General features: G+C 39.7%; 1 protein-coding gene across 1 annotated transcript; it reads right to left on the bottom strand.

The window, feature by feature from the left end:
- Nucleotides 1–1199: 1199 nt before the first annotated feature.
- On the bottom strand, nt 1200–23554 carry LOC116067168. Its single transcript, XM_031323491.2, has 13 exons — nt 23356–23554; nt 19971–20173; nt 17794–17931; nt 13744–13861; nt 12506–12692; nt 8963–9104; nt 7995–8150; nt 6685–6740; nt 5798–5973; nt 4851–5251; nt 4003–4099; nt 2750–2978; nt 1200–1976 (listed from the first exon to the last, which is right to left on the bottom strand). The coding sequence occupies exons 1-13, from the start codon at nt 23476–23478 to the stop codon at nt 1729–1731; spliced, it is 2274 nt and encodes a 757-aa protein (XP_031179351.2). The 5' UTR covers nt 23479–23554; the 3' UTR covers nt 1200–1728.
- Between the last annotated feature and the right edge of the window lie 3716 nt (nt 23555–27270).

Below are 27270 nucleotides of genomic sequence, written 5' to 3'. Positions count from 1 at the left end.
GGGAAACACAGAGTCAATTCTGTGCCGCAAAGACTCAAGAAGACAGTCACTTATATTATACGTAAAACTGCGACATTGTTAAACTAATTTCATTTGTCTAACTCAGCCTGTTGAAGCCTCACATTAACTTCAGATAAACTTTATATATACTATATATATATATATAAGGGCTATCAAACGATTATTTTTTTTAATCGTGATTAATCGCTGGATTTCTATAGTTAATCGCGATTAATCGCATGTTTTATCACATGATTAAAATTCTATTATTTTGCATTTTAGAACTGTTTTTAAGTACATATTAACAATGGAAAGCAATTATTACCAGTGTGTCTTGATTGTGAATCAAATGAATGCAAAGAAAGTGACTTTATGAACTTCATTTTAAGATTTGTATTTGTTTATTATTTATTTATTTACTGTAAACAAAAGAAAAATGTGTGAATCTAGTCACACATTTGAATCTAGAGTCAATATAGTGTGCAGTAACTCCTAAATCATTTTGATTACTCACTGACGTCCAGTGATCACCTTGCATCACTTTGCAGTAGTTCCAGTTGGGCTGCTTTCTCCGTGTCTTACAGGCTGTGTATGCGTGAAACTACTGTCCCCCTCGACGGCAATGTATAAGACAGGTCAGAACATACCAACCGTAGTCTTTAAGACCCGAGTCTTCTACGATGCTGACAGGTCTGCAGTTAGTTGCCACCCATTTTGCAAGAGCTGTAGGAATTTTTTTGAATTTGGTTTCATCAACAGGTCGGCAAGTAGCACTCAAAAAAGTGCTTTGTCTGAACCTGCTAGCATCAACCTGAGTCACGTTAACTGTACTATGCTTAGCTCGTAGGTGGTAGCTCAAGCTTGACGTGCTTCGGTGATATTTTAATTCGGCTTTACCCGATGTGCATATGGCTTTCGACCCATCCGGGAGTTTTGGAAAATAAAAAGCGCCATTCAGATTGTGTTGCTGCTGTCTTTCTCCATCATGCCTGCAGCCTGCAGCAGCAGGATGTGTTACGAGGAAGTATGGAAAAGTGCGGCAAAGGGTCAAAATAGTAGCCTGTTAGGCACGACGCGAAGCTGAGTGAAGTGAAAATAAATTAATAAATGGCGGCATGCGATTAATGCAATTAGAAAAAATTAACGCGTTATACTCGGCCCTAATAATGCGCGTTAATAATGCTGACAGCCCTAATGTCAAAAAATGTTAGGGATCTATTCAATGGCTATGATCAGGAGGGATGATGAATGAATGTACATTTTGGCAGAGGTTGTCAATCTTTTTTTAACCAAGGAAGGGGCCCCCTCATGTATGTCCCTTGGAATATTTTGAGTGTATTATTTACACTACTATAGTGTTAATTACGTGAAAACAACACAATAGAAATGTATTAGAAAGATATTCGACATGTATTAAAGATTTTTTTGTTTAGTGCAAGTTATAGAGTTGGATGTAATCTATAAAATATTATAGATTTACAAATTAAAACATTATTCGTTGAACTATGAAGCCTTTTGTAAGAAAAAAAAAATTATTTAAAATAATAATAATTTAAAACAATGAAACTGAAAACTGAAAACTTGCACGGGCCACGGACCAGGTTTGAGAATCACTGCATCTGGGCATGAGTATTGTTTTAAGACTCTGAACCTATCCTTTACTAAAATATAACTTAAAACATACATGCTGTGTAAAACATGTTATCATGTTATTAAATGAGTTGGGTTTTAGTTCTCCCAGCCGGAACCTAAGAGAGATTTTTGGTCGTCTGCTTTTCTCTTCCTCATGAAGTAATGAAGCAGCACAGCCATCAACACCAGTGCTACTGAGAAGACGCAGCCAAAGACCACGGTGCTGATGTTGGTGCTGAGGATCTGCTTAATTCCCCAACCTCCTCCTCCGCTGGAGACTGTAGGAGCAAAGTCCTGACGTTCTCCGCTTGATTTGGTGTCTGGAGAAACTGGTGGAGGGTTCACTGAAAGACAACAGTACATTTGTTTTTTAATACATTTCTTCATATTCTTCATGTATTGTGCTTTGCAAGTTTCACCTCCTGACCAGAGCCGGATTAAATGGAAAGGTTACACTAGGCATATTGCATTTCAGGGGCCCCTCCAAATGGATACTTTATTTGGTGAATAAACAAGATTACTTTTAACTGCCACATGATTATTATACTAATGTATTCATTAAGGTATTTCAATCCACCTAAATTAGGTTTATTTGAAGGGCCTAGGGTTGGGTATAGTTTGGGTTTTTCCGATACCGGTGCTAAAACGATACTTTTTAAAACTTTCAAAACTTTTACCATAACTTTGAATGCACCACAAGGCTTACTAGTTTCAAGTGAACACACCGTCTGTGTTGTTTTTCCGACAAAGGCAGCTGCACACTGCTTAACGTCCCGCTATTGGTTTCCTCTACAGTGAAATACAGTCACACTTTACACCGCTTACCTGTCAGCACTTTATGATTCGTGTTTAATCCATTATTAATTGATTAATTCAATAAATTAATCTAAACTATTTTGATTAATTAATTGGTTTGAGTCATATTTTAAGAATAAAGTAAAAATTCTCCGATTCCAGCTTCTTAAGGAAATTCTTCTCTCTTTGGGAAACACTAATCCACATTTTTCACCATTTTCTGACATTTTATAGACCCAACAACTAATCCATTGATCGAGAAAATAATCAACAATTAAAATAATTGTAAGTGGCAGCTCTAGTAGGTAGGGCACATATTAACCTTCAGCAGCTGTGTCACTCTTTTTCATCAGACTGTTGTTATCTCCCATGACTGCATTTGGAACTTCCTGCCCGACAAACTGAAATGGACCCTGGGTTATGGAGTGGCTGACTGTCTCTTTGTGCAGCGATCGCTTGCGTCTGCGGGCTGGCTGCGCCACACAACCTTGGGCACATCTGGAAAAGGCATTCCCAGACTCGCACAGGATGACGGAGCAGGTGATGTACACCTGGGAGGTGGAAGGTAAGACGTTTTAGTGCAAAAAGGAAATTAAGTGGTTGAGTTAAGTCCATAACATAGACTGTAAACATAGTGGACGTAGCATCCTTGATGTCACCCATTGGTTTGTAGACTTTTGAAGTCTCGAATTTGGCAACATGGCTGTGGCCATCTTGGTTTTGTGAAACCGAAAGTGCCAATTTTCGACGAGAGGGTAGCGCTTGGGAGGCCAAGTCATTATTGTTTATGGTTGCAATGTTGCTGCGCTAAGCTAAACGCTAAAGAGGGAAAGTTGCAAATTTTCAACCCTTCTGAGCCGAGTCATCCAACGGAGATTTAAACGCAGACCTCCAGGTACTGCCGCCATTCATCTGCATGTATGGCAGTACAGATAATCGGCAAACTTTGCCCTAAGTTGACAGCTAATGCTAGCGCTAGCTAGCTAGCTTAGTTGGCAGAAATGCTGAACAACACATTTTTAGGCGACCAAAATGCTCCAATTAACTTTGATGAAGTGAAAACACACAGTGAGAGGTTCAAAGTTTAAGATGAAAACACGGACAACACGCAAAAACAAGTTCAGGTCTATTTTAATGTTCCAAGCGCCATCGTTAGCATTGCTAAGCCTCTGTCCTAATTGACAGGTTGGCGTGTAGTTACGCCCCTAAAAAAAACAAATGGGACCATAATTTACAAAATGAACATCGTGCTGTGTCAAAGAAGACTTGAAACTAGCGATTGAGGCCATAAACTCATTATGAAAATGTTTACTGAGGTAATAAATCAAGTGAGAAGTAGGCTCAGTGTCTCATAGACTTCTATAGAAACAGACTTATTTTTGGAGCCAGTGGAGTCGCCCCCTGCTGGAAGTTAGAGAGAACGCAGCTTAAGTCACTTCCAAATTGGCTTCACTTTTCAGACAGGGAAGCTTTTGTCCATTATTTTTACAGACTATGCTCAAACCACAGCCTGGCCAACTGTGTGAATATTATTTTGGTATACATTTGGCATGATTTAGTATTAATTAATATTACCTCGTTATAGTTTCCAGAAAATTTGAAGACTTGAAGCTCAAAGTTGAATGCAGTCAGGTTTGATTGGTGGACTTTAAGAGTCTCATCCAGTAGACACCTGTGAGAAAAGAAAATGGTAGCACGTGACATAGAGTATACATACATACGCATTCTCATGAACGGGTTCGTATGATATCATAGGAAAACTGATTCAACAACAACAATTCAAATGATATCTTAAGAAATTACGGCGACCGTTGGACGGTCGCATGACAGTTAACTTTAGCGGTCTTTACAGTTAAATTTAGGTGACTGTGAGCCAGCTACAGAGCACCGTGAAGTCCTGGCTGTTGCAGTTAAGTTTAGCCGACAAAAGTTGACTGTGTCATGCAGCAACAGTTAAGTCAAGTTTAGGCATCAAACGACTACTTAGGATTAGAAAAAAGATTGAATTTTGGATTAAAACACTGGTCCCCTAAAGTAGTACTCCTGGGACACGAACACTCATTTCCTGGGTGAAAGTCTTGTGCATTCCCCTTAAATTCTTCTGGGACACAAACTCAGCTACCCGCTTGAAAGCCCTGGGTTTTAGGACCTACTGATTTACCTCCTTCCTATGCGGATCTTCACGGCCTCATACAGCAGCAGTCAATGTGGTGCATACAGCAATGAATATGCGGAATACATATGAATTACAGTGCATTACTTTTCGTAGCTATATGTAGGAACGGTTCATGAGGACAGCGAGCACACACACATGATCAAGGAACTGTTAAGTACAAGACAATTGTAATTATATTCCCAGATCTTAATTCAAACAGTTTCCAAAAGCATTTCTGTTTGTGCTTGCAGAAGGCATCAGCACTCACCCGTTCTTGATGAGGTCATAGGAGAGGGCGTTGTTAGGGTTGTCATCAGGAGTGGCTTTGCATGATTCGACAAACAAAGACACATTTGGTAGATCCGATTCAGCCCGAATGCCCATATAAATCTCTTCTAACAAATTGACCTCCACTGGATAGGCGATGGCCGGCACTTTGCTTGTAAAGTTGCTATTGGTGTATATGTCAAAAGTATAGCCAAAGCTGCCGAAGCTGGACTCAGTGAAAATGTAGTCAGACTTTTGGAGATTGTAGTAACTGGAGATGCTGATGGTTTTGGGAAACTTGCAAGAGATTTCGATCTTAACTGTCTTCCTTCGGACTATTATCTCGTTGGCCAGCTCGAAGGAGTTGATCTCATTCACAAAAACGAGAAAGTCACCTCCGTCCTGAATTTAAGACAAATAAAAGTGGTTATAACCGTTAGTTAGAGAGGAAAAAGAACAGGAATTTGGAGTTCACACAATGCAGAATCCCCTTTTCAATGTGTTTTACAGCTCGCCCCCATCTAGGGCTGGGTACCGAACTTTGATACTTTTATGCACCGACTGAACGGCCTCCATAGTATAACATAGGGAAACGTATTTGCAGGCACAATGAGTGAATTTGTCTTTATTTTAAACAAGTTGCTAATGTTAAAAATAAAAACAAAACAACTTGGTGAGGTTTAGTAAAAGATTATGGTTTGGGTGAAAATAAGTATGTTTATTACGTAATTCAAGTTACTTATGTAAATTAAGTATGTTAGGTAAACAAGTCAAGTTGACTTTTGGTTTCACAAAGGGCACCAACAGCTGTTTCCTGGGTGAAAGTTCTGTTTTTTTCCAGGACAAAAAACGAATGCAGTTTCGTTGTATGGGAACATAATTTTTAGGGAGACAGGGCTGTCTGGCTATTCTTAGACTGTAAAATGTAGTGTAAATGTTTTTCCACACCTCAAGTTTTGTGCCGCAGGTTGTGAATGACATGCTGCCTAAGATGTGCGTGCCGTTGGAGGTGAGAGAGCACGATGAGTCTCTCAGCTGGAGGAAGTTCACGTCGATGCCGGGCATGGAAGCTTTCTCCAGGGCCACCGTCATCTTGTTTGGTGAGCATGTGACGCTGGCCTTGCCTGTAAATACAACTTTTGTGTTAACTTAACTTTTTCATCAATAAGGACATTTAGCTTTAGACTGCAACTCCTACAGACTGTAACGTGGCTTCCAGTTCTGAAGTCTTTACACTGGCTTCCTGTCTCTCAAAGAATTTTAAAATACAACTGTTGGTTTACAAAGCACTGAACGGTTTAGGGCCAAAATACATTTCTGATCTGCTGCTACATTTTGAACCAGGTGGTCTAGGTCAGGTCTTATTTCTGTCCCCAGAGTCAGAACTTTGAGGAATAAGTAATATGACTTGTGGTCATTGCTCAATTAGATACATTTAGAGGATAGCATACTGATTGCAATGTGGTCTGTGTGTGTGTGTGTGTGTGTGTGTGTGTGTGTGTGTGTGTGTGTGTGTGTGTGTGTGTGTGTGTGTGTGTGTCCGAAAAACTCAAAGTTTGAATGCTAGGGCTGCTCTCGGATGCAAATATTCAAATTCAGATTCAGAAAACTTTGTTGAAGACAATCTCAAATCAGAAAATCATCTTAGACCTGTTTTGAGCTATATTGCGTATTACGCGCAACATACAAAGCAAAACAAACTCGGTGGCATGAAAAGAAAAGACTCAAGTAAAGTACAAGCACCTCAAATGTGTACTTTGGTACAGTACTTGAGTAAATGTACTTAGTTACATTCCACCACTGATAACAATGATGATGAATGGTGATCAACAAACCTTGAATGAGAGCTGCTTGGGTTACCATGAGAACAACACACCTCATGTCTGATTGGCTGAATGACAAAACAAAGAAAATAGGTTTCAGCGCAAATTGCAAAAAGAAGAAAAATGTTTTGTTATCCAAATGAGGCATTCCTTTATTAAATATGTGCTAATGTGTGAACATTTCTAGAACAGAAATGTGAACATTGGATAAAGCCAGATTCAAAGTTCTGTAAAAGGTTTTTACAGAGGGGATTTTAGACATCTCTTTTTATCACTCCATTAATTAGAAAATACTGTCAACAGCTATAAAAAAATCTATTTTCTCCATGTTTTAGGTATAAACGTATGAATCAGGCTGTGAATGATATCTGTACAAAGCCCTGTGTAAAAACCTTCAGATTATAGATAACACCATGAAACTTCCCCAGTTGATTACTGACATTAAGACAATTATTTGCTGTATTACAAGTTGGCTGAATGTTTTGTTTTTGTTTGTTTGAATATGCAAATGAGGCATTATCTAATGCTAACTTTTGGTGAATTTAGGAGACAAAGTGTAGTACTGTCTTATAGAAGACATGTTAGGGAGGCAAAATAAAATAAATGCCTCGCCATGTAGCGTCTCCCTTTAATGGAGACAACATTTTTACTGGAAGTTACAGAAACCTAGCCTAGAAATCTAGATGCACCCTAGCAGCAGCAAATGTAATTTGCAGCCAGGTGGTCTAGCAACTCCTGTTGGCTTGCGAGCTAGAAAAACCAAACTCTGGCCGGGCCAATCACATTGTGTATAGAGTAGGTGGGCGGGGCTTATGGCTGCTACTGCTGCTGCTGGAGAACAGCGGTCTTTGGAATCGGCTTTGGCCGCGACTCTGGAAGACTTGGAGTTAAGCTTTTCTTTGAGAAAAGAACAAAGAACGGCACTGAAGTCATTCTTAAAAAAGGAAGATGTGATCGGAGTTTAAAGTTGAATCTATCAACTAGCTTCGCTACCTTCTTCGTTGCTCTGGTTGGTCGTAGCGCTATCCTATTGCGTGCAGAGGGAATTTGAAAGACAACTGTTTATCCCGCCCCTCGGATTGAGCCCTGTCAATGGTGAGTTCCCAGACCCAACATCTGGATGTGGGTCTGGCTTGTCAGGCTAACAGAAACCAGAAACATATAATCTCCTAAACAATAGAGGCTTATTTCTTTGTAAGTCCTTGCCGGGTTACTCAAGCTCCATATTCAAAGAAACAATACATCTCCGCTCTGCTAACACAGCACAAAGCAGTAAGCAGGAAATTAAAACACACATTTCCAGTAAATGTAGACATGATCACCTTTGATTTGTCTCTGCAGTGAAGCACACTGGGACAGATCTGTACAGGTCGCTGTGCTGTGGCGTCCAGCTCAGAGTCACATCGGCTTTTCCAAACTTATCGTCTTTGAACACTTTGCTCATGTTCTGGGGGCCACTCACCTGGAAGTCGTTTATGCTTCAGGAAAACAGAAACACGTGTGAATTAATCAGAATCAGAAAGCCTTTATTGTCATTGCATAGGAAAACAACAAAATTAGTTGTGACACTCAGGTGATGCATTCCAACATAAAAACACAAGGCAAAGGACATTCAGTGGGATAAAAATGTGATAAGTAAATAAATATAAAAGTATTTTAAAGTGCAGCAAGTGCTTAGTGGATCGCTGAATGGCAGTAATTACTTGATATTTTTTTTGTTTATTTAGTGTGCTGATGGCTGTGGGATATAAACTCAGTCTCTTGAGTCAGGTGGGCCGAGTTTTGGCAGCTCTGTAGCGTCTGCCAGATGGTAGTCTATATCCACTACGTTTCATTTCCGGGATTGCTTCGTTGCCGCCGGAAATTCTGCCTGATGTCCCTCTTTTTGGCCGGATGTCCGTTACCTTCCTCTTTCTTTGTGTGTGGATTTGTGAGGACTATGGTTAACTGCTCCTCAGATCTCTGCAAGGTAAATCCAGACAGCTAGCTAGACTATCTGTCCAATCTGAGTTTTCTGTTGCACAACTAAAACAACTTTTGAACGTACACACGTTCCACCAAAACAAGTTCCTTCCTGAGGCTATTTAGCAGAGGCACCGTGGCTCCGTCTGTCGCTTAGCGCAGCCCAAGATGAATGTGATTGGTTTAAAGAAATTCCAATAAACCAGAGCACTTATTCTTATTTGGCACGCAGTGTATTTTTATCTGCTTTTTAGGCAACCAGAATTTATTACAGGCTCGTTCTTTAGCCAAGATGGTGGCATGGTTAACACATTTTTGAAATAAATACCTGGCATGGTGTGCCTGTGCTTGGGCATAAAGCTGGAATGTCTGACCCACAGTGGCGTGAAGAACATCCCCATGGGAAGGAGTCCTGGACAAGAACATGGGCTGCACGTGACCAGCCTCACAGTTTGGTATTGGAGGAAGGACTGAAACACAGACACAAGAGGTCATCAAGAAAAGGAAAGCTGACATTTTCTTTACTGACATTTTTGTATAGCATACATTTGAGTAATCAAAAGGACAAGCTTTGCACGCTAAATTTGGACATTTAATTTTATAAATACTTATTACATATAGAGCATCCAATATGTACATTTAATATTAATATTGTGAAACAAGGACCTTAAGTGCTCATTCTTTGAAAAGTACACAACAGGTGTCAAAGGATGAAAATCTCATTCTGAAGGAAAGCATTTCATTCTCACGTTATTAGACCGTTCTGTGAGACAGCAAAGGCAAGATGATCTGCAGCTTAAAGGCTCTGACACACCAACCCAAAGGCCGACCTTTGGCAGAAAAGGCAGTCGACTGACTGCCTCCCCGAGTTGGTCAAAAAAGTGCCTCAGAACACACCGAAGTGACGCCGACTTGAGAGTAAAAAAAAAAAAAAAGAGTTAATCTGTATTGTCACCCAAAAAATGCTGATTGGACGAATGCGTCACGCGGGTCTGGCTTCTCCCTGACCATAATGGTGGCTCGCTCGGAATACGATCTCGTATTTTACGAAAATAGTTCACCGAAACGTGTTTCATTTTAAAACATTTTAAGTGAGAAATAGGCCGTGCAGTTGCTGACTCTGTCTTCATTTCAGATCAACAAAGGTCAGTTTAAAAGATTTTCGTCAGATTTTGAGAGGCGTTCGTCACGCTCATCCCGCTCGTCATTTCCGGTAATTGGTCATTGAGTCCGATTGCCCACTGGCCGATTCAACATGTCAAATCGGTCCAATGAAGGCCGACGGCTCCTCCTCCGACTGACGGCGGCACGGAACACACCGAAACAGACTCAAGTCACCGACCTCACCAGTCTGTCCGACGGCCGATAATCGGGTTGGTGTGTCAGTGCTTTAAGGCTAAAGCATCACTTAAACCCAACAAACATCCAATACACATCATTTTTAATCTCAGTCTATTGATCCAAAGTGCAGCAGATTAAATAAATAAACAGCTATTGAATTTAAATAGTTTCTACTGGATGATACCTGACAGGTCATATGGTGAAAATAAATTACAAATGTACTTTACTTGGGCAAAAGAGTAAAGGTAATCCAGTTTACTGTCTGAAGGTAAACAGACAACTTGTCATGGTGGACATAAGATATATTATTTTCTAACCATCCCTACCTCCCTTTTGACAAACTTTGCACCCTGATTTTGGACATTTAATGTTCCTGGGCTTTGAGAAGACTCGCTCTTATGCCCTCTGGGCTCAACCCAGTGATGGAGACCCTGCAGCCTGTTAAGTCGCAAGGTGCATTTGGAGCATACTGTCAGTACTCATGTTTTCGATAAGAAGATTAACATTATGTAGTTTGTCATGTAAGTTAGTTAACGTTTAGGGCAATGAGGGGAAGCCAAACACCGTTCATCCAACACTGCAAAGACACAAACATCAGAGGAAAATTGGCATTGCTTCCCTTTAACGTGAGCTAACGTAATTTAACTAGATATAAGATTACAAACGTTATACAGTCCTTCCAGAAAAATGCAGAGTTTTTTTGTGATTGTTGTGGGCAAAAATCCTTGATTGTGCGGCATGTTTTCTTAAAAAATGCGCTGGAATATGCGGGATATTTATGCAATTTTACGCGATGAAATTGCGGGAACTTGCAAAAATTGCGGGAACTTGGAAAAATTGCGGGAACTTGCAAAAATTGCGGTTTCATCATGGCTTCATCGCGGGGTTTGCAGCTTTTCGATGATGTTCACGTCGCGTAATTACATCACTTCATAATGTTCCCATGGCAACGGAAATGGCTGCTCTTGTGAGAAGTAAACGCAACATTTTTCAACTTTCTGCCAAGATATATGTGACTTTTTTGCAACAAAAATGCGGGGATTATGAAATCATGCAAGCCCCGCATATTTTGCGCGGAAATCGGCAATTTATGCAGCGAAAGTGCGGAGTATTTGAAAAAATGCGGCCCCCGCATAAATATGCGGACTTTGCCTGATTATGCATTGAATTATGCGATCGCATTATCGCGTTTTTCTGGAGGGACTGATTATACATCGTTTGTCATGACAAGCTGGAGAGGAGACTGTCAGCTAACGTCGTTAGCTAACACGTAACTTATGTTAACTTAGCTAACATTAGTAAATTATCACGTTAAACGTACAATATGTAATTTTCTGCCGCTAGGGGTCTCTCAATCAAAACAATGGATGTAAACACAGACTTTTGATGACGTTGTGTAGTGGCATTATGGGAGTTGTAGTTTAATACAATTAAAATAGATCTGTTCACAGATAGGTTTATCCATTACAGTTTTATCCTTGTTACGTTTAGTAACGTCTATTCATGTCATCATGATAAAAATCTGCAGTTTCCCCCACATAATTACGTTTTCTTGATTCGATTTGTATTGGTAGCTAATGTTAGCTAGCTAGTTGACCAGTTAGCGACCAAGCAAGCTAACATTAGCCAGCAGCTAACAATATCACAATATATTTCACCTCAGTGTCACTTTTTGGATGTTTTCAGCACCAGGGGGAAAAGGGTTTGTTGTAATGTTACTCAACACCTCTGAGAGACTTAGCTACTTTGCGGCTGGGGCTGGCCGCCGAGTATCTCTGGTGCCGAGCCGCGGACCCTGACCGGCCGAGGATACGCTGAGAGACTTACTTCACGGCTGGGGGTGGCTGCCGAGTATCTTTGGGGCCGCGGCAACTTTACCTTGATCAAAATAATTATACTTAAAATAACTTCTTGAACGATGTTGTGACCTTATAATGTTCCCCACCGAGCATTAGCATGAGCTAACGCTAACGTTACTTGTCAACGTAGCACATTACGTTAAGCTGGATTAATCGATATTGAAATGTATCAATAAATGAAGAATAAGAACTCTGCTGTATTACGGTGTTGTAAGTGGTATGTATTGACAATGACAAAATGATGCTGTGTGGCAGAAAGCAAGCTGTATAACAGTTACTGAGTGTTATTCTTTCTGTGAGATTGTATGATTTACGATTACTCTGAATGTATCATCTGAAACGGACCGTGTCATAAAAATAAAATAACAGATTTCTCTGGGTTTGAACGTTGTTGGAAACAATTAGGATAGTGTAAGTACACAATTCAACAAAATATATAACACAGGTATAGTCATTTTTAGACATTTTAATGCAGAAATGTTACATATTGTACCTTTAATTATCAATGATAACTTCTTCAGTAACGCTATCTGACGTACATTGATAATGATAAAAGTGTGTCTTGACAAGTCTGATCTCCGGTTACATGACTGGCCACCAAATCAGGTTTTCTTGGTCAGACAAGCCGTGCAATTGTGTCACTCTAATGTGCATGTACTGTATGTACTCACTCTCCATGGAGAACTGCAGCTTCACTTTGCAGAGAGGCGGCGAGTTTATGTCGGAGGCCTCCCGAAATGCTGATGTTCCATCTGCGTAGGTCAACGTGATGTTTTTCCTGGAAGAGTCCTCCAGCATCAGCTCAAAGACGTGGACACCGATGCCAATTTGACCCGTGGTTTTCAGCGTGCACGTAGTCTGGGAGGACACAGAATGTCAAATGAACATGTTTAAAATGCTTTTGTCTCTTTGGATATTGAATCTATGTAGAAAAGAACCAGTGACAACTAATATTTTAACTGTTTAAAAGCATTGACAAAAATGTGCACGAGTAAGAAAAAGTACTTTTTGAACTACATTAAAAAAATAAAGGTTATATTACTGCAAATGTGTCCCCAGGACAAATACTATAATGTCAACATCCAGAAAGAAAGTATCGGAAAAGCCTCGGATATCGCCTAAAACTCTGGTATCGGAAGTACTGGAGTTTTGCACCAATCCGATACCACATAATTTAGCTCTGAAGAAAATCTACTTTAAAGTAGTTTATTTATGTTCTTTTTCCATTATGACTGACTGTCAAACTGAATAATAAAAGAAAGTTCTACGGCAGTCATTGTTTGTTCGTTCATGTTTCACCAAAAGTTTAACCTGATAAAATAAAGATAGAAATCATATCAAATCCATACAGGGATAGTAGTATACAGCTGTTAAAACATAATAAAATATGACACACTGGTATCGGATCGGATCTGTATCGGAGGAAGCAAAAAATGATATCAGACCATCTCTAGTCTCAGGTCATATGACAACAGTCCCATGACGTATAAGTTTAGCAGTCTTTACTATTAAATTTAAACGAGAAAAAGTGACTGTGAGCCGGGTACAGTGTTGTGGCTAGAAGTTGACAGTTAAGTTTAGGCACCAAAATGACTAGTTAAGTTTAGGAAAAAGATATTGTGGTTTCAGTTAAAACCAGTATTTACTACCAGGACACACACGCGCGTTTCCGTAACTTTTCCTGGGTGAACACGAGTACGAACTCCGCTCGCCTGTTTTTCTGTGGGGCATAGAGCAATAAATACGTGGATTACATACAAATTACAGTACATTACATACTATATGTACAAATGGTGCCTGTACTTAAATGAGATGAGAACGAAGAAACATAATATCAGTGTTTTCACTGCTTAGCCTGACTCATCATTATAGCTGCTGTTAGCGCTCGGTCACAATGTGAATGGATTACCTCATCCATAGTGAAGTTTGCAGGAGCTGTAGACTTTGTAGCAAAGCGGCACCTCACATGATCTCCGTCTGGATCGTATGCCAGAAGAGGAAGCCCTGAAAAGCAGTTCTGAGGCGATCTGCAGAAAAACACAATTTATTTAAGTAGATTTGGAAAGAATTTGGACCATTTGGCGTCGTAGCTAGCTTGTTTTTGTTTTTCCGTTGGCAAGCGTGAGATATACAGAAGGAGAATCACAAATACTGTAAGGCACATTTTGCTACAGTGTGTAATTTTCATACCTTCATACTACGAGGTTGCATTTGTACCAAAATTATATCACCAGCGCATGTCAACCGAACATGTAACTAAACATTTGTCTGTGTCAATTCAACTTTGAACTGTTCTGATGTGTCGTTTGACTGTGTTATTAGCTTTGTTTCATGGAGAAAACGAGTAAGAAAAGAGACAGAGGGACTGTGCTTTGTTGTTGCAGGAAACAGTCAGCTTTTTCCCAAACTCCTGGGCAGTTCAGTGCTTGTGTTTGGTGTTTTAAAACTTTCTTGTGGCAGCAATAGAGGCAGTGACTGACAAGTCTGATCGGCAGTTACATGATTTGCAGTGTGACGTCAGGTTGCGTTTCTCCAAAAGTTAAATCTGCGTTTCTTTTGCTCCCCATTCAAACTCAATGGGAAGACCTGCGTTTTCACCCGACTGTCTGACGGCCGATGTAATCAGTGTGAATGCAGCTTTACTGATGTTGTCGTTTGACTGTTTAGTGGGATTCATAACAATGCTATGGGGAGGCTGTCTTGGCAATTTAGTAATCTGCTGTTAACTCCCTTTATACCTTGGCTAGGTCCTCCCGCTCTGGCCAGGGTAGTGTCTTTTAGTTTGTGTTTTGCAGTCCTTTGTTCTCAAGACAAAGGGCTCACCAGCCAAGGGTGAGTACCGTCTGATAACATCCAGGTGAGAGACACCTTAGGGCTTCTGCACACTGGCTGCGTGGTGTGAGCGTGTCAGCTGTGTGTCGTGTCTGTTTTTATTTTGGCTCCCATGTTAACAGGTTAGAGCTTGCACACTGCCTGCGTGACACACACGTCTCAGGCGCGGCTCAAGCGTGCATGCTAGAAATAGGACCGACGCCTATTTTTCACGCGACACGCAAGCGTGTTGGAAGCGTTTCCAGGCAAAATAGAATACGAAAAGATGTTTTTGACATTTGACACAAATACATTTAATAAATGACATTTTGATGTTTGAAAGTCTCTAGGTTTTGACATAAACCTGTCAATACAGAACAAAATATTCTGTAGCCTATTTTGCCGTCAATACTGCCGATGTTGTCTTTGCTGTAATCAATGTTGAACAAGAAGCTAAACAGTACAACAACCAACAGGCTTTTATTTTGTTCCTTTCGAGTAAAGACGTCAGCAAAACAGAGAGGAATGGTTTCATCATTAAACAGAAAGACCTTTTACAGCGCCACGTCAGACACGTTTCTGGTGTGCAAAGACATAGAAAACGCCACACAGTCGCCACGCAACAGAAACGCCCCGCTCACGCCACGCAGGCAGTGTGCTGGAGACCTTAGCCTATGCGTCTGTTAGCATATGCAATCTGTTAAATTTCACTCAGTAAAAGGTTGCATTGTAAAGGAATCAGCATGATCGACTACAAAAGATGTTTAACCCTCCTGTTGTCTTTTGGTCAACAGGAGTCAAAATTTGACCCGTTTTCGAAAAATGTCTATATAAGAATTTTGGGTTTCCATCAACCAAATTGTCAAAAGAAATAAAATGGATGGTTCCATACAACGCTCTTCACAAGTAAAATAAATGATCAGTTCACTACTTTCATTGAATTATATTTAATTTTATAATTAATTTTGAATTTATTTTTTTCTAAAAGAACATTTGAAAAAAGTGACAAAAATGTTGGAAAAATCTTCAAAAACATGAAGAAAAAAAAGTAAAAAAAGAGGGCAGAAGAAATCGCCAAAAACATCAAAGAAAGTGACAAGAAACGAAGGCTTTTACATTTTAAATTTCGACCCAGAAAAACTAAAAGTTGCATGGTCGACGGGAAGAAAACACCTGATTACCGTAATTCCTCAAATAAAAGCCGGGGCCTTTATGTACCTGAGCTGCAGAAGGTACCAGGCTTTTGTTAGAGGCAGGCCTTTATTTCTAATTCCATCTGTTTGATAAGTATAATTGTTTTAAATAAACGGTTTTAAATGAAAAGCCATAGAGTTCCAGTGGACAGAGATCATTCATTTTTTAAGAAACATTTGCAAAAATATCACCGTATAAAACAACAGCCAGAAGGGCGACAAAGCAATTTGGGTCAGAATTAATCAAACACAACCATTGTGTCAGTTTGAACCCTGTAAATGTATGGGTATTTATTTCAAATACAGGTACTACGGTATTGCTGGTAGATTACAATAAGAGCACACAGTAGTTTTGTAAAACACATTGCTGGTTTGCAGCACACCAGTATCTGATTAACGTTACAGACGGTAGCTATTTGTTTCTAGCTCCAGGCTAACTTTTTCCTCCCATCTCCAGCTAGCTAGCCGTGCTCTGGTCTTGTCAGCTAATCTTGTCAGCTTATCCTTATGTTTCTTCCAGTATCGGATTCTCCTGGGGTCAATGTCGAAATGTCTCGCAGCTTTTTCACCCGAGTTTTCCTCCGTGTTGCGGAGTTAATAATTCCACTTGCCATTAATTGCCACTTGTAACTTTTCATTTGGCTAGTAGTTTCCATATGAGACAGGCTTATTATGTAACATTCGCGTCATCTATTGGTGCTATTCTGCAGACTTTAGGGTAAATTCCTACACACTCATCACCAGTCTGCTGTAGCCTGTTTCATGGTAAGTCGCATACATTGAGCTCCACTGTTATAGTTAGGTAAACGTGTTCATTGTAATAATGTTATGTAGTATATGATATGCATGTAGTATATCCACACAGGAGGTCTCAAATTTTATATTAGAGGCCAGTTTTGTTTTGTTTCTTTTGTTTCAGCTTAAATAAAAAAGCTCGCCACGTTGTGCTAGCTTGCTAGTCTGGTTAGCCTAGCTTGGTAACCTAACTTTTATGATACGACCGTGGCAACAGTAAACTGATCATTTCTATTTTCATTTTAGCTAACTGGAGCTCTTTATGGTGACGAATGTGATTGTGAGACACTATTCTGCTGTTTACCAGGTACAGTTGTCTATTTTTGTGATTCCACACTGGTATTTTGTTAATATCATGTGTAATACTGTTCACCAGTCTGCTGTAGCCTGTTTCATGCTAACTGGAGCTCTTTATGGTGACGAATATGATTGTGAGACACTATTCTGCTGTTTACCAGAATAAACGGCTGTGATAGCCAACGAAGAGCGACGGATTCGTCTGTAACACAACACAACGCAAGAGAGAGAGAGTACACATCCGTTACATCCGCATACTTTAAAACTCATGCTCCTCAAGTTCATTTTCAATAAGTTGTTGAAAAGTCCGTCACTTGCACTAAATTAGACCTACTATTAGCTATTGCCATCTATTGGCACCTGTACATTACTACAAACTACACTTGGCCGAGTAACATACAGCCACATTGACTAAAATACCGGTAGGTCAATAATACTTTAGATGAGTGCCATAATCCAGAAAAACAAAGTGTGGAAAAAAGCATGAATATATTGTTGAATCTGTTAAATTAAATTGGTAGAAATGTACATTGCGATGAACTTGAATTTTATTTTTACTTAATATTATATGAAAGGCACTTATCCACACTAAGTTTTCCCCTTAATCAAGGACAATATCCATCACACAGGCTTTCGTCATATGGTAGTGGGCGTGGTTTCATCTAAACTGGGTTGGAAAAACGATCAAATCAGGCCAGTCAAATGACATATCAGGACAACATTCACAAGAAAACAGCCAAATGGCAGGGAGTGCAGACAAATGTTTTGTAACATGTTCAGTTAATACATACAGGGCACATGTGACATAATTTTGGCACAAATGGAGCCCCATATAACCCACTTTGAAAAGAAAAGGTTTGTACCGTAGACGAGACACTGTTGTTGTTACGGGACAGCCGTTGAGGGCGTATGAGTCAGATCGACGTCCCAGGTCCAACTCTGCTTGAGCCGTCCAGTTTGTTTTCCCGTCGACATTAGACGCCCAGCAGCAGCCCGAGTCCCTGAAAAGAAGAAGGTGGAGTGGGTTATCACTCATGAATACATGGATGCCATCTGATAAAGATGGAACCACTTCAACAGTTTCAAGAACAGTTTCATCATTATTTACCTGATCCATGCACCTGCACACACATAGCCTACAATGTACCCAAGGGTGTAACTTTGGTTTGAGAAGTGGGAGGGGGGGAGACACAAAACAGGGGCTCTGGGGGTCCTCCGCCAGAAAAACGTTTTCCATTTGAATTCCATTTCCTGCATTTCTACATACAGTTATGGACTATGGTGATACAAAATCCAGGCAATAATTAAGTTGATCATAATCATAAATTCTGCCAGAAGAAATAGTACTAAACTATGTATAAAAAACTATTTGAGAGTGGGGGGACACAAACAGGATGTTGAAAAGAGGGGGGGACATGTCCCCCCTTTCCCCAGTGGAAATTACACCCTAAAACAGTGTTAAGGCTCTAACACACCAACACAATTATCGGCCGTCGGTGACTCGAGTCTGTTCGGTGTGTGTTCCGTGCCGTCATCAGTCAGAGGAGCCGTCGACCTTCATTTGGGCCGATTTGACTTGTTGAATCTGAAGGCGGGCAGCCGGACTCAATGACCAATCTGATTGGTGGAGTGCTAACCCGGAAATGACGAGCGGGATGAGCCTGACGAACGCCTCTCAAAATCTGACAAAAATCTTTTAAACTGACCTTTGTCGATCTGAAATGAAGACAGATTCAGCAACTGCACGGCCTATTTCTGGCTTAAAATGTTTTCAGAAACACGTTTCGGTGAATAATTTTTGTAAAATATGAGATCGTATTCCGAATGAGCCGCCATTATGGTCGCCAGACCCACGTGACGCATTCATCCAATCAGCTGCCGGTTTTAATTTTTTGGGCGACAATACAGATTAGCGCCGCCTGCTGTTATGGAGACGTATTACGTTTCACGCACGCACAGAACATACTCTCAAGTTGGCATCACTTCAGTGTGTTCCGAGGCACTTTTTTGACCAACTCGGGAGGCAGTCAGTCCGACTGCCTTTTCTGCCGAAGGTCGGTCACCGGGTTGGTGTGTCAGAGCCTTTACTAATTGCACGGCTCGCGAGCCTCCTGCGGCCCGCCAAGCCTTAATTTGTGGCTTGCATGGCAGCCAATAACACAGTGATATGATCATGCAGTCAATACAGATATTTCATTTAAACATTGAAAACAAGCAGGGCTAAGTCTGGTCTATTACAAATAATTTATATTGAAAAAATACCCAAAACAGTGGCATTACAAGATGGAAATATAGACTAGAAAAGATATTTAAACTTGCTCTGCCCCTCCATCTATAACACTGACTCACTGCGGAGTTGCCAGTTTGGGCGGTCCTTCCAGCTCTTAACGCCGAATGTGCTCTCGCATGGTTACAAGTCTAGCATTGAGTAATGAAAATGGCCCAACTCGAGAGGCGGCACCAAGCATGCATTTGAAAATCTCACTGCACGCAATTGGATAACACTATGACCAATCACAACAATACACGGGGTGACGTATCCAGAGCCCCATACGCTTAGCTACCAGCGGAGCTAACTGGTAGATTAAACTCTTAGCTACCAGCGGAGCTAACTGGTAGATTAAACTCTAGCTAACTGGTAGATTAAACTCTAGCTAACTGGTAGATTAAACTCTTAGCTACCAGAGGAGCTAACTGGTAGATTAAACTCTTAGCTACCAGCGGAGCTAACTGGTAGATTAAACTGTCGTCGTCTGTTTAGCTCGCCTCTGGCCCGCCTATATCAGATACACCAATGTGATTGGTGCAGCTCGGCTACAAGAACATAGTTAATGAGCATCAATACTCGATGCCAGAGTGACTCGCTGAGCAAATTCAAATTGTGCTCTTTCGAGAACTCAGGATTTCCAGGGTACTAGAATGTACCTATACTACCCTTCTCTTAATCATTTCCCCATGTTACACCTACATATGTCACATATTCTGTTGTAACTAGAGTAGAATAAGACAGAAGAGTTGGGCTCCCGTGAGCTGGACTTACATCAGAGAAAAGGAGGTTTTATTAGTGCGGATGGTTGCTGTTGTGTGCCCTTCAGACTGACACCACCTGTGCTGGCCGGTGTTGTCCTGGTCCGTTTGCAGCACACTGGACTCATCCAAGCTTGTGCACACCCCACTCTCACATTTGAAAGAAGATTGATCTTCACAGTTGCTTCTGCCATTCTGTCTGTGATAAAAGGTCACCTGCAGAGTTTGGGGGGGAAATACAGCATTGACACCATGTAGACATGTATAAAAAATTAAAACAAATAATGCATATGTTCGAGTTACATGAGAGCCATTGGGCTCTGAACTCCCACAAAACCAGTCAAATCATACATCTGTGGGGGTCGCTAATATATTGCCAACAAGCACTATTTCAGTCACAAATAATGCATTTTTCAATGTATTTAGTATTATTTACGCTAACAATATATATATATATATATATATATATATATAGCCTATATAGCCTGCTAAAAGACACACATTTTCCAAAAGAACTACGCACCATATTTTCTTCTTATTATATTATATTGCACCACCTACGCCTGCTGAAGAGTGTGGGAGCCGTAAACACCTTAAATACCTTGAATCCTGTTATTATGACTCATGTTTCTGTATTTCTCTCTCTCTCTTAATTCAAAGGGGCTTTAGTTTCAATAACAATGTTGTCAAAGCATCAGACAAAACACAATAAACTGTTATATGAGCATCAACACAATATTAGGATGGATTTATAATAACAACATAAATCTATTTGTATTGATTCATATTGTTACAAAGCAATATGAATCAAAACATAAAATAAATGTAATTCTAATAAAAATGTAAAGACCTAGGAAAGTTAGACGTTAGATATTATAAATACAGATCTTTAACCCTCAAATTTGACCCATTTTCAAAAAGTTTCTATATCAGAAATTTGGGGGTTTGGTTTCTTTCAACCAAATTGTCAAAGAAAATAACGTGGATGCTTCCATGCAACGCTCTTCACAAGTAAAATAAATGATCAGTTCCCTACTTAAATTATATATATATAATTAAATAGTATTTGAAAAAAAAAAAAATGACAAAAGAACATTGAAAAAACAAACTACAATAAAGCGCAGAAAAAAAATCTATAAAAATATCATAAAAAGTGACAAAAAAATTGAAAAAAAGACAAAAAGACCGGGCAAAGTGACAAATGTCGAAAAAGAAAAACTAAAATGTTGACCAGAAAAACAGAAGGTTGCATGGTCGACAGGAAGACAACACCAGGGGTAAAACTTGTAACTAAACAGACTCTCTCTCTCTCTCTCTCTCTCTCTCTCTCTCTCTCTCTCTCTCTCTCTCTCTGTCTGTGTGTGTGTCTCTCTCTCTCTCCCTCTCTCTCTCGCTCTCTGTCTCTCTCTTTTTTCTCTCTCTCTCTCTCTCTCTCTCTGTGTCTGTCTCTCTCTCTCTCTCTGTCTGTCTGTGTGTGTCTCTCTCTCTCTCTCTCTCTGTCTGTGTGTGTGTCTCTCTCTCTCTCCCTCTCTCTCTCTCTCTCTCTCTCTCTCTCTTTGTCTGTCTGTGTGTGTCTCTCTCTCTCTGTCTGTGTGTGTGTCTCTCTCTCTCTCTGTCTGTCTGTGTGTGTGTCTCTCTCTCTCTCTGTCTGTGTGTGTGTCTCTCTCTCTCTCCCTCTCTCTCTGTCTCTCTCTTTTTTCTCTCTCTCTTTCTCTCTCTCTCTCTCTCTCTCTCTCTCTGTGTCTGTCTCTCTCTCTCTCTGTCTCTCTCTCTCTCTCTCTCTCTTTCTCTCTCTCTGTCTGTCTCTTTGGCTCTCTTTCGCTCTCTTTCGCTCTCTCTCTCTCTCTCTCTCTCTCTGTCTCTCCAACAGGTCGAGGTCTAAATATATAGTCACTAATTCTATAAAAATGGATAAAAATTTGGACAAGCCAAAACATGTGGCATTGATTGATTTCCTATGAGTCACAATTCCACCAGCTGTTAGAAAAGTCTGAGAGGTGAAAGGTCTGAGCAGGTGAAATATGTGCTAAGACTTTTCCAGCCAAACGCTCTCCATGATGTTGATCTTAATATCCTCCAGGGAAATTCACAGTATTTTCAACGGCCACATTCTAAGATGTGTTTATGTTCTAAAATACGGTAGCCTATAGTATGCTCTATGTTACATGGCTGTATGATTCACGAACTCTTACAAACTTTACTCAGGCTGAACGTGTTTTGTTTTTTTAAACAGAAATGAAAACGTGTTAAATCCTTATTGGTACAGTAGACATTTCAAATTGGTTTGCTTTTAGTCCTCTGGCATATCTCCAATGTTATTCAATTCAATTTAAACTTTATTTCAATTTCACAAGAGGGTCCAAAGCAAAGAGAAGATAAGACATACAAGATAAAAAAAAAATCACAACAAATTTAAATCGTCTGCATTTATATAGCACTTTTTAGACTTAACGACTACTCAAAGCGCTTTTACATAGTGGAACCATTCACTGGTGGCCGAGGCTGCCATACAAGCCACCTTCACACACCGTTGGCCCAGCATCACGAGAAAATTCAGGATACGACATGGGACTGCAGGGCCAGGGATTAAACCACTGACCTTCCCATTGGTAGACGACCACTCTACCACCTGAGCCACAGCCTCCTAATTCATCAAATATAAATATGTAAGCTATCCCGCCGGTGTTTCCTAAGCCTTGAGCCCTCTTCCTTGGGCTGGTTAAAGTCTCTATGATGCTGTTCTTGGACTCATCCAAGCAACACATAATATTATACATTAAATGTCTTAAAAGTGCCTCACATGTAGGGACACGAGAGAGGACACAAACAGGTGACTGGCACTATGCCACCTGGGAAGCTGAAGCAACAACTTCAACATACTTGCAGCATACTTCTCCTGTAGCTACACCCAAGATGAGCTATGTGCACAAAGCTGTAAATAATGACCATTTCACGTTGACAGAACACACAACTTGTGAAGCAACTTGTTGGCCTGAGCATATAGTTTACATTCTTTGCATTATTTCATTCATTTCATCAGTGAAAAAATGGCCAAGGTGTTATATTTCCTTGCATGTCGTGAGAGGGAAAAACGACCCACTACATTTCTGTTTTTAAATCTAGGCTTAAGACACATTTTTACTCACTAGCCTTTGTCTGTTATCATGTCTATGATTCTGTATTTTTATTATTCTTTTAATGTTCTTTTATACAGCACATTTGTGCTTTTTTTTGTACAGCAATTTCCTGTCCTTTTTACTTTCGACTGTCATGGCATTACTTTTTTTGGCATTACATTTAATGTCATAATCCTATGATTAATTTTGCTGTTGTATTTATTAAAATATGATACATATAAATGTTTAAAGAAGCTAATGATTTTTTTTAAAATAGCATACCTTAAATGTCCCATCCCCGTTCTTTTTTGGAGGCATGAAACTAATGCTATCTCCATAAAAGCTGAGCGTCGAAGAAATCCCCAACAGTGCGAACAACAGCAGGACGACTACACCTGCCTCCATCTTGCAGAATTTGTCCGTGCAGAAGCTTGTTCAGTCAGTTTCAATCTCAGAGATGTGAGAGGCGGATCCATTGGAATTCACCTAACAGGACTAACCAGATCTGAACTGAAACAATTTATGATGCTTTTAAAAAAGAGGGACCCATCGTTGAGAATTCTAAGTATTCAACAATGAAAACTGATTCTGTGTTGGAGGACATTTTGGCATTTGTGTCCATGAACTTCCATCCACTAGTTTGGGTTCAAGTTACCAGGTCAAGAGCTCTGTTTCCCAGCCAGAGGGCCTAAAAATCACTTAAAACATTTTCAGCACTTTATTCACCATTTATTTTTTCATTGGACGAAGTAATAATAATAATAATAATAATAATAATAATAACTTTATTTGATATAGCACCTTTTACAGACGAAGTCACAAAGTGCTTCACATGATAAACATTTGTAAAAAATATAGTAAAGATCCAACAGAAAATAAGCAAGGAAAAAATAATTGAAAGACCAATGAAAATCATTTAAAAGATTAAAACCTAAAACCCAAAGTTACAAACATGAGTCACAAGCGAATTTAAACATGTGTGTCTTTAGCTGCTTTTTAAAAGCTTTAACAGAGACTGCAGAACGTAAGACAATAGGAAGGGAGTTCCACAGGTTTGGAGACACCGCTTCAAAGGAACTGTCACCTTTAGTTGATGTTAATGATGATGATGATGATGATGATGATGATGAGCTCATGATGGTCAACCCCAAGAGAGTTAATCCCTCGACTCAGACAAGCTTTAGAGTCACAGTCGGTCTAAAGTTAGATCAGCTTTCAGCCTATTTTGATTTTTGTTTGAGTGATCGGATATCGATTAATAAAGCCCAAAAAATGGTCTTATATATGCCTTTTCAACATGGGAATGGTTTGACCCTCCTGTTGTCCTCGGGTCAAATTTGACCCGTTTTTAAAAGTTTCTACATCAGAAATTTGGGATTCTTTCATCCAAATTGTTAAAAAATTACATGGATGGTTCCATACAATGCTCCTTGCGAGTTAAGTAAAGGATCAATTCACTACTTTATTGAATTTTAGGTTTCAAAACAATATCCTGAAACTAAACTTTGACAAAACACAAAAACAATTATATAATTTCATATAAATGAGGTTTCATGACCATGAATTCGAAAAAGAATTAGTGTAAAACTAGTGGTAATACATTGGTGTGAGTGTTGTGTACAGTTTACTGATGGTAGTGTAAAACAAAACGAAGAAAATGTAGAAAAAAAGCATCAAAAAGCAATAAAAAAGCATTAAAAAAAGCAATAAAAAGGCATCAAAAAAGCGTCAAAAAAGTGTTCAATTTCGGGCAGGACAACACAAGGGTTAAACAAACTTGTTGGGGGTCAAACATTAACCTGGTGCATTATTAAAAAAAAATAATTGCAGGGTTGCTTCTTGTTTGTACAATTTATAGTAACTTTTACAGTTACTTACATTGCAACAGAAATTTCCCTGACCAATATAAAATTGCAAATGTAATCGATTTGAGACCTCGTGAATCGAAATCGAATCGATTTGGGAAATCATGGACGATACCCAGCCCTACACCTAACATCATGTTTTCTTCTGCACTTTATCTCCCTTTATTACTTATTTAGAGTATGGGATGCCTAGTACCACTGCACTTCTGAGGGAAATAGTCTGAAGGGTTTGATCTCACAATAAAGTTGTTCTTTATACTACTATGTGTTGCTGGAGTTTTGAACTCTTCGGATTGTTGCGTATTCGGCAATGAATATACTATGTTATAAACAATTTGCCATCCCTGTTAAATAATTGATTCTTCAGTGTATCGTTGTTTTGGGGGAAAATATATATCCTTATTCAATGTATTCTGTTATGAGCGAGGAAAAGTGGACCCAAACGCAGAGTGAGAGGCAGGCAGGCAGGAGCAAGGTTTGAGCTCGAGGATTTATTGAAAGAACAAAAAACGGCAGCACGGGGGCTGGAAAAACCACAGGAAAAAACTGGTAAGGAAAAACTTACAAAACAACGCAGGGAAGAATCCAAACACAAGGGCACAAAAAACACAAGGGCACAAAAAAGACAAGGTGAAAACACAAACTGACACTAGAGGATATAAACTGACGGCACGAGGACACCAACGGATACAAAACGATCTGACAAGAGACAAAGGGAACACAGAGGTTAAATACATGAGGTAATGAACGAATGAGGGACAGGTGATACAACAGGTGAAACACATCAGGGCGGGGCAGGACAATCAACAAAGGCGGGAACACAAAAAGTAAAACTAGACATGACAAGACAGAAAACAGACTATCAAAATAAAACAGGAAACAGAAATATACACAGAGAACAGAACAGTCAACAGGGTAAACAAACTACACAATGAACAGGGAATACAAATATACACAACAGAAATATACAAAACAAGATACATACAGAAATCTACAAACAAGGCAAAAGAAATATCCAAACAGGTAACAGAATAAATATACAAACACAGGGAACATACAGAAATCAATAATACAGGTAACAGAAATAGAACAAAATACAAAGTAAAATACTGAAACCTAACAGAAATGTCCAAAACCACAACAGTATTCCATATAAAATATGTAAGAGGTGAGAAATGCTTGGTAATGAAGTGCAAACAACTTCAGTTGTTAATGTTATATTTTCACATAAGGACAAAGAATAACCTGAGAAGGTTTGATAAAATTTGGAGAGGGTGATTTTCCAGATGCAGGTAGTGAGGCTCTTATTTTCAATCAAACTGACTTTAAATGTGTCATTTTAAAGAGTTCATCACTAAAGCCAAACCGTTTTCATAGCTTTTCATAATGACTGTTTTCCTTAAACCTACATTGTGTAAAAACTTTGTTCTTTCACAAATATGTGCTCATTCATGTGTAATTACTTCCACCAACTATTCAAAGTATTCTCGTAAGCGTAGAATCTGCCATTCAGAATCATTCAGAATACATACGAGCGAGTTGCTCGAATGACGGCCACCATGTAGCGCCTCCATCTTTAAAATACATTAGTCAAAGAGGGACATACCTCCATCTTTAAAATACATTCGCCAAAGAGGGACATACCTCCATCTTTAAAATACATTAGCCAAAGAGGGACATACCTCCATCTTTAAAATACATTAGCCAAAGAGGGACATACCTCCGCATTTCGCCCTCTTACACCTGTTGGCACCGTGACGAATGCCAGGGGGAGATTACTAGTCAGGGAAGCGAAAAAGAGAATTAAAATGACAACACGACAGGCAAAGCAACAAGACCAAAGTTAATATTGGAGTGGCTAGAACAGCTGCGTGTAAACGATGGAGATACTAAGCACTAATTTCGGGTTCGGCCACCGTAGGAGGAAGGGCTAGAAAGTAATATTCAGTTGGTTGTCATATACAATTTCACCGCTAGATGGGAGAAATTCTTACACAATGTAGCTTTAAAGCCCATGTTGCAGGGTTTATTTTCTAATGAATTTGTGCAATTTGCTTGTTGGTAATAAACATTTAAACTGTTACCCAACAACATCAAATACAATGGATATCACAAAACGGAATAAAATACGAAAAAGTAGTACTATTTTACAACGGTTTGCAATGATTCTCTTTTCCCCCACAATGCATTGCATTACGTCACGTTGGGGAGACGACAGACGAAAGCCCCATCTCTGTTCACTGTCTATGGTCTCGGTCTGTGCCACTGGTGTTGCAAAATATGGCTTTTGGTCTCGACCGAGTCCATGTGTCTTTATTATGTGTATAATAAT

Source organism: Sander lucioperca, chromosome 3, assembly GCF_008315115.2.
Source record: "Sander lucioperca isolate FBNREF2018 chromosome 3, SLUC_FBN_1.2, whole genome shotgun sequence".
Lineage (NCBI taxonomy): Eukaryota > Metazoa > Chordata > Actinopteri > Perciformes > Percidae > Sander > Sander lucioperca.
The sequence above is the reverse complement of the archived record's forward strand: the minus strand, read 5'-3'. Positions and strand labels throughout refer to the sequence as shown.

What these genes read in the sequence shown, in the direction of transcription:
- LOC116067168 (XM_031323491.2), bottom strand. Translation starts at nt 23,478, where the DNA reads ATGGAGGCAGGTGTAGTCGTCCTGCTGTTGTTCGCACTGTTGGGGATT. An exon ending in ACGGGGATGGGACATTTAAG is followed by an intron (nt 20,174 to 23,355) that starts GTATGCTATTTT and finishes CAAACTCTGCAG; the next exon opens with GTGACCTTTTATCACAGACA. An exon ending in TATGACCTCATCAAGAACGG is followed by an intron (nt 4,100 to 4,850) that starts GTGAGTGCTGAT and finishes CTTTTCTCACAG; the next exon opens with GTGTCTACTGGATGAGACTC.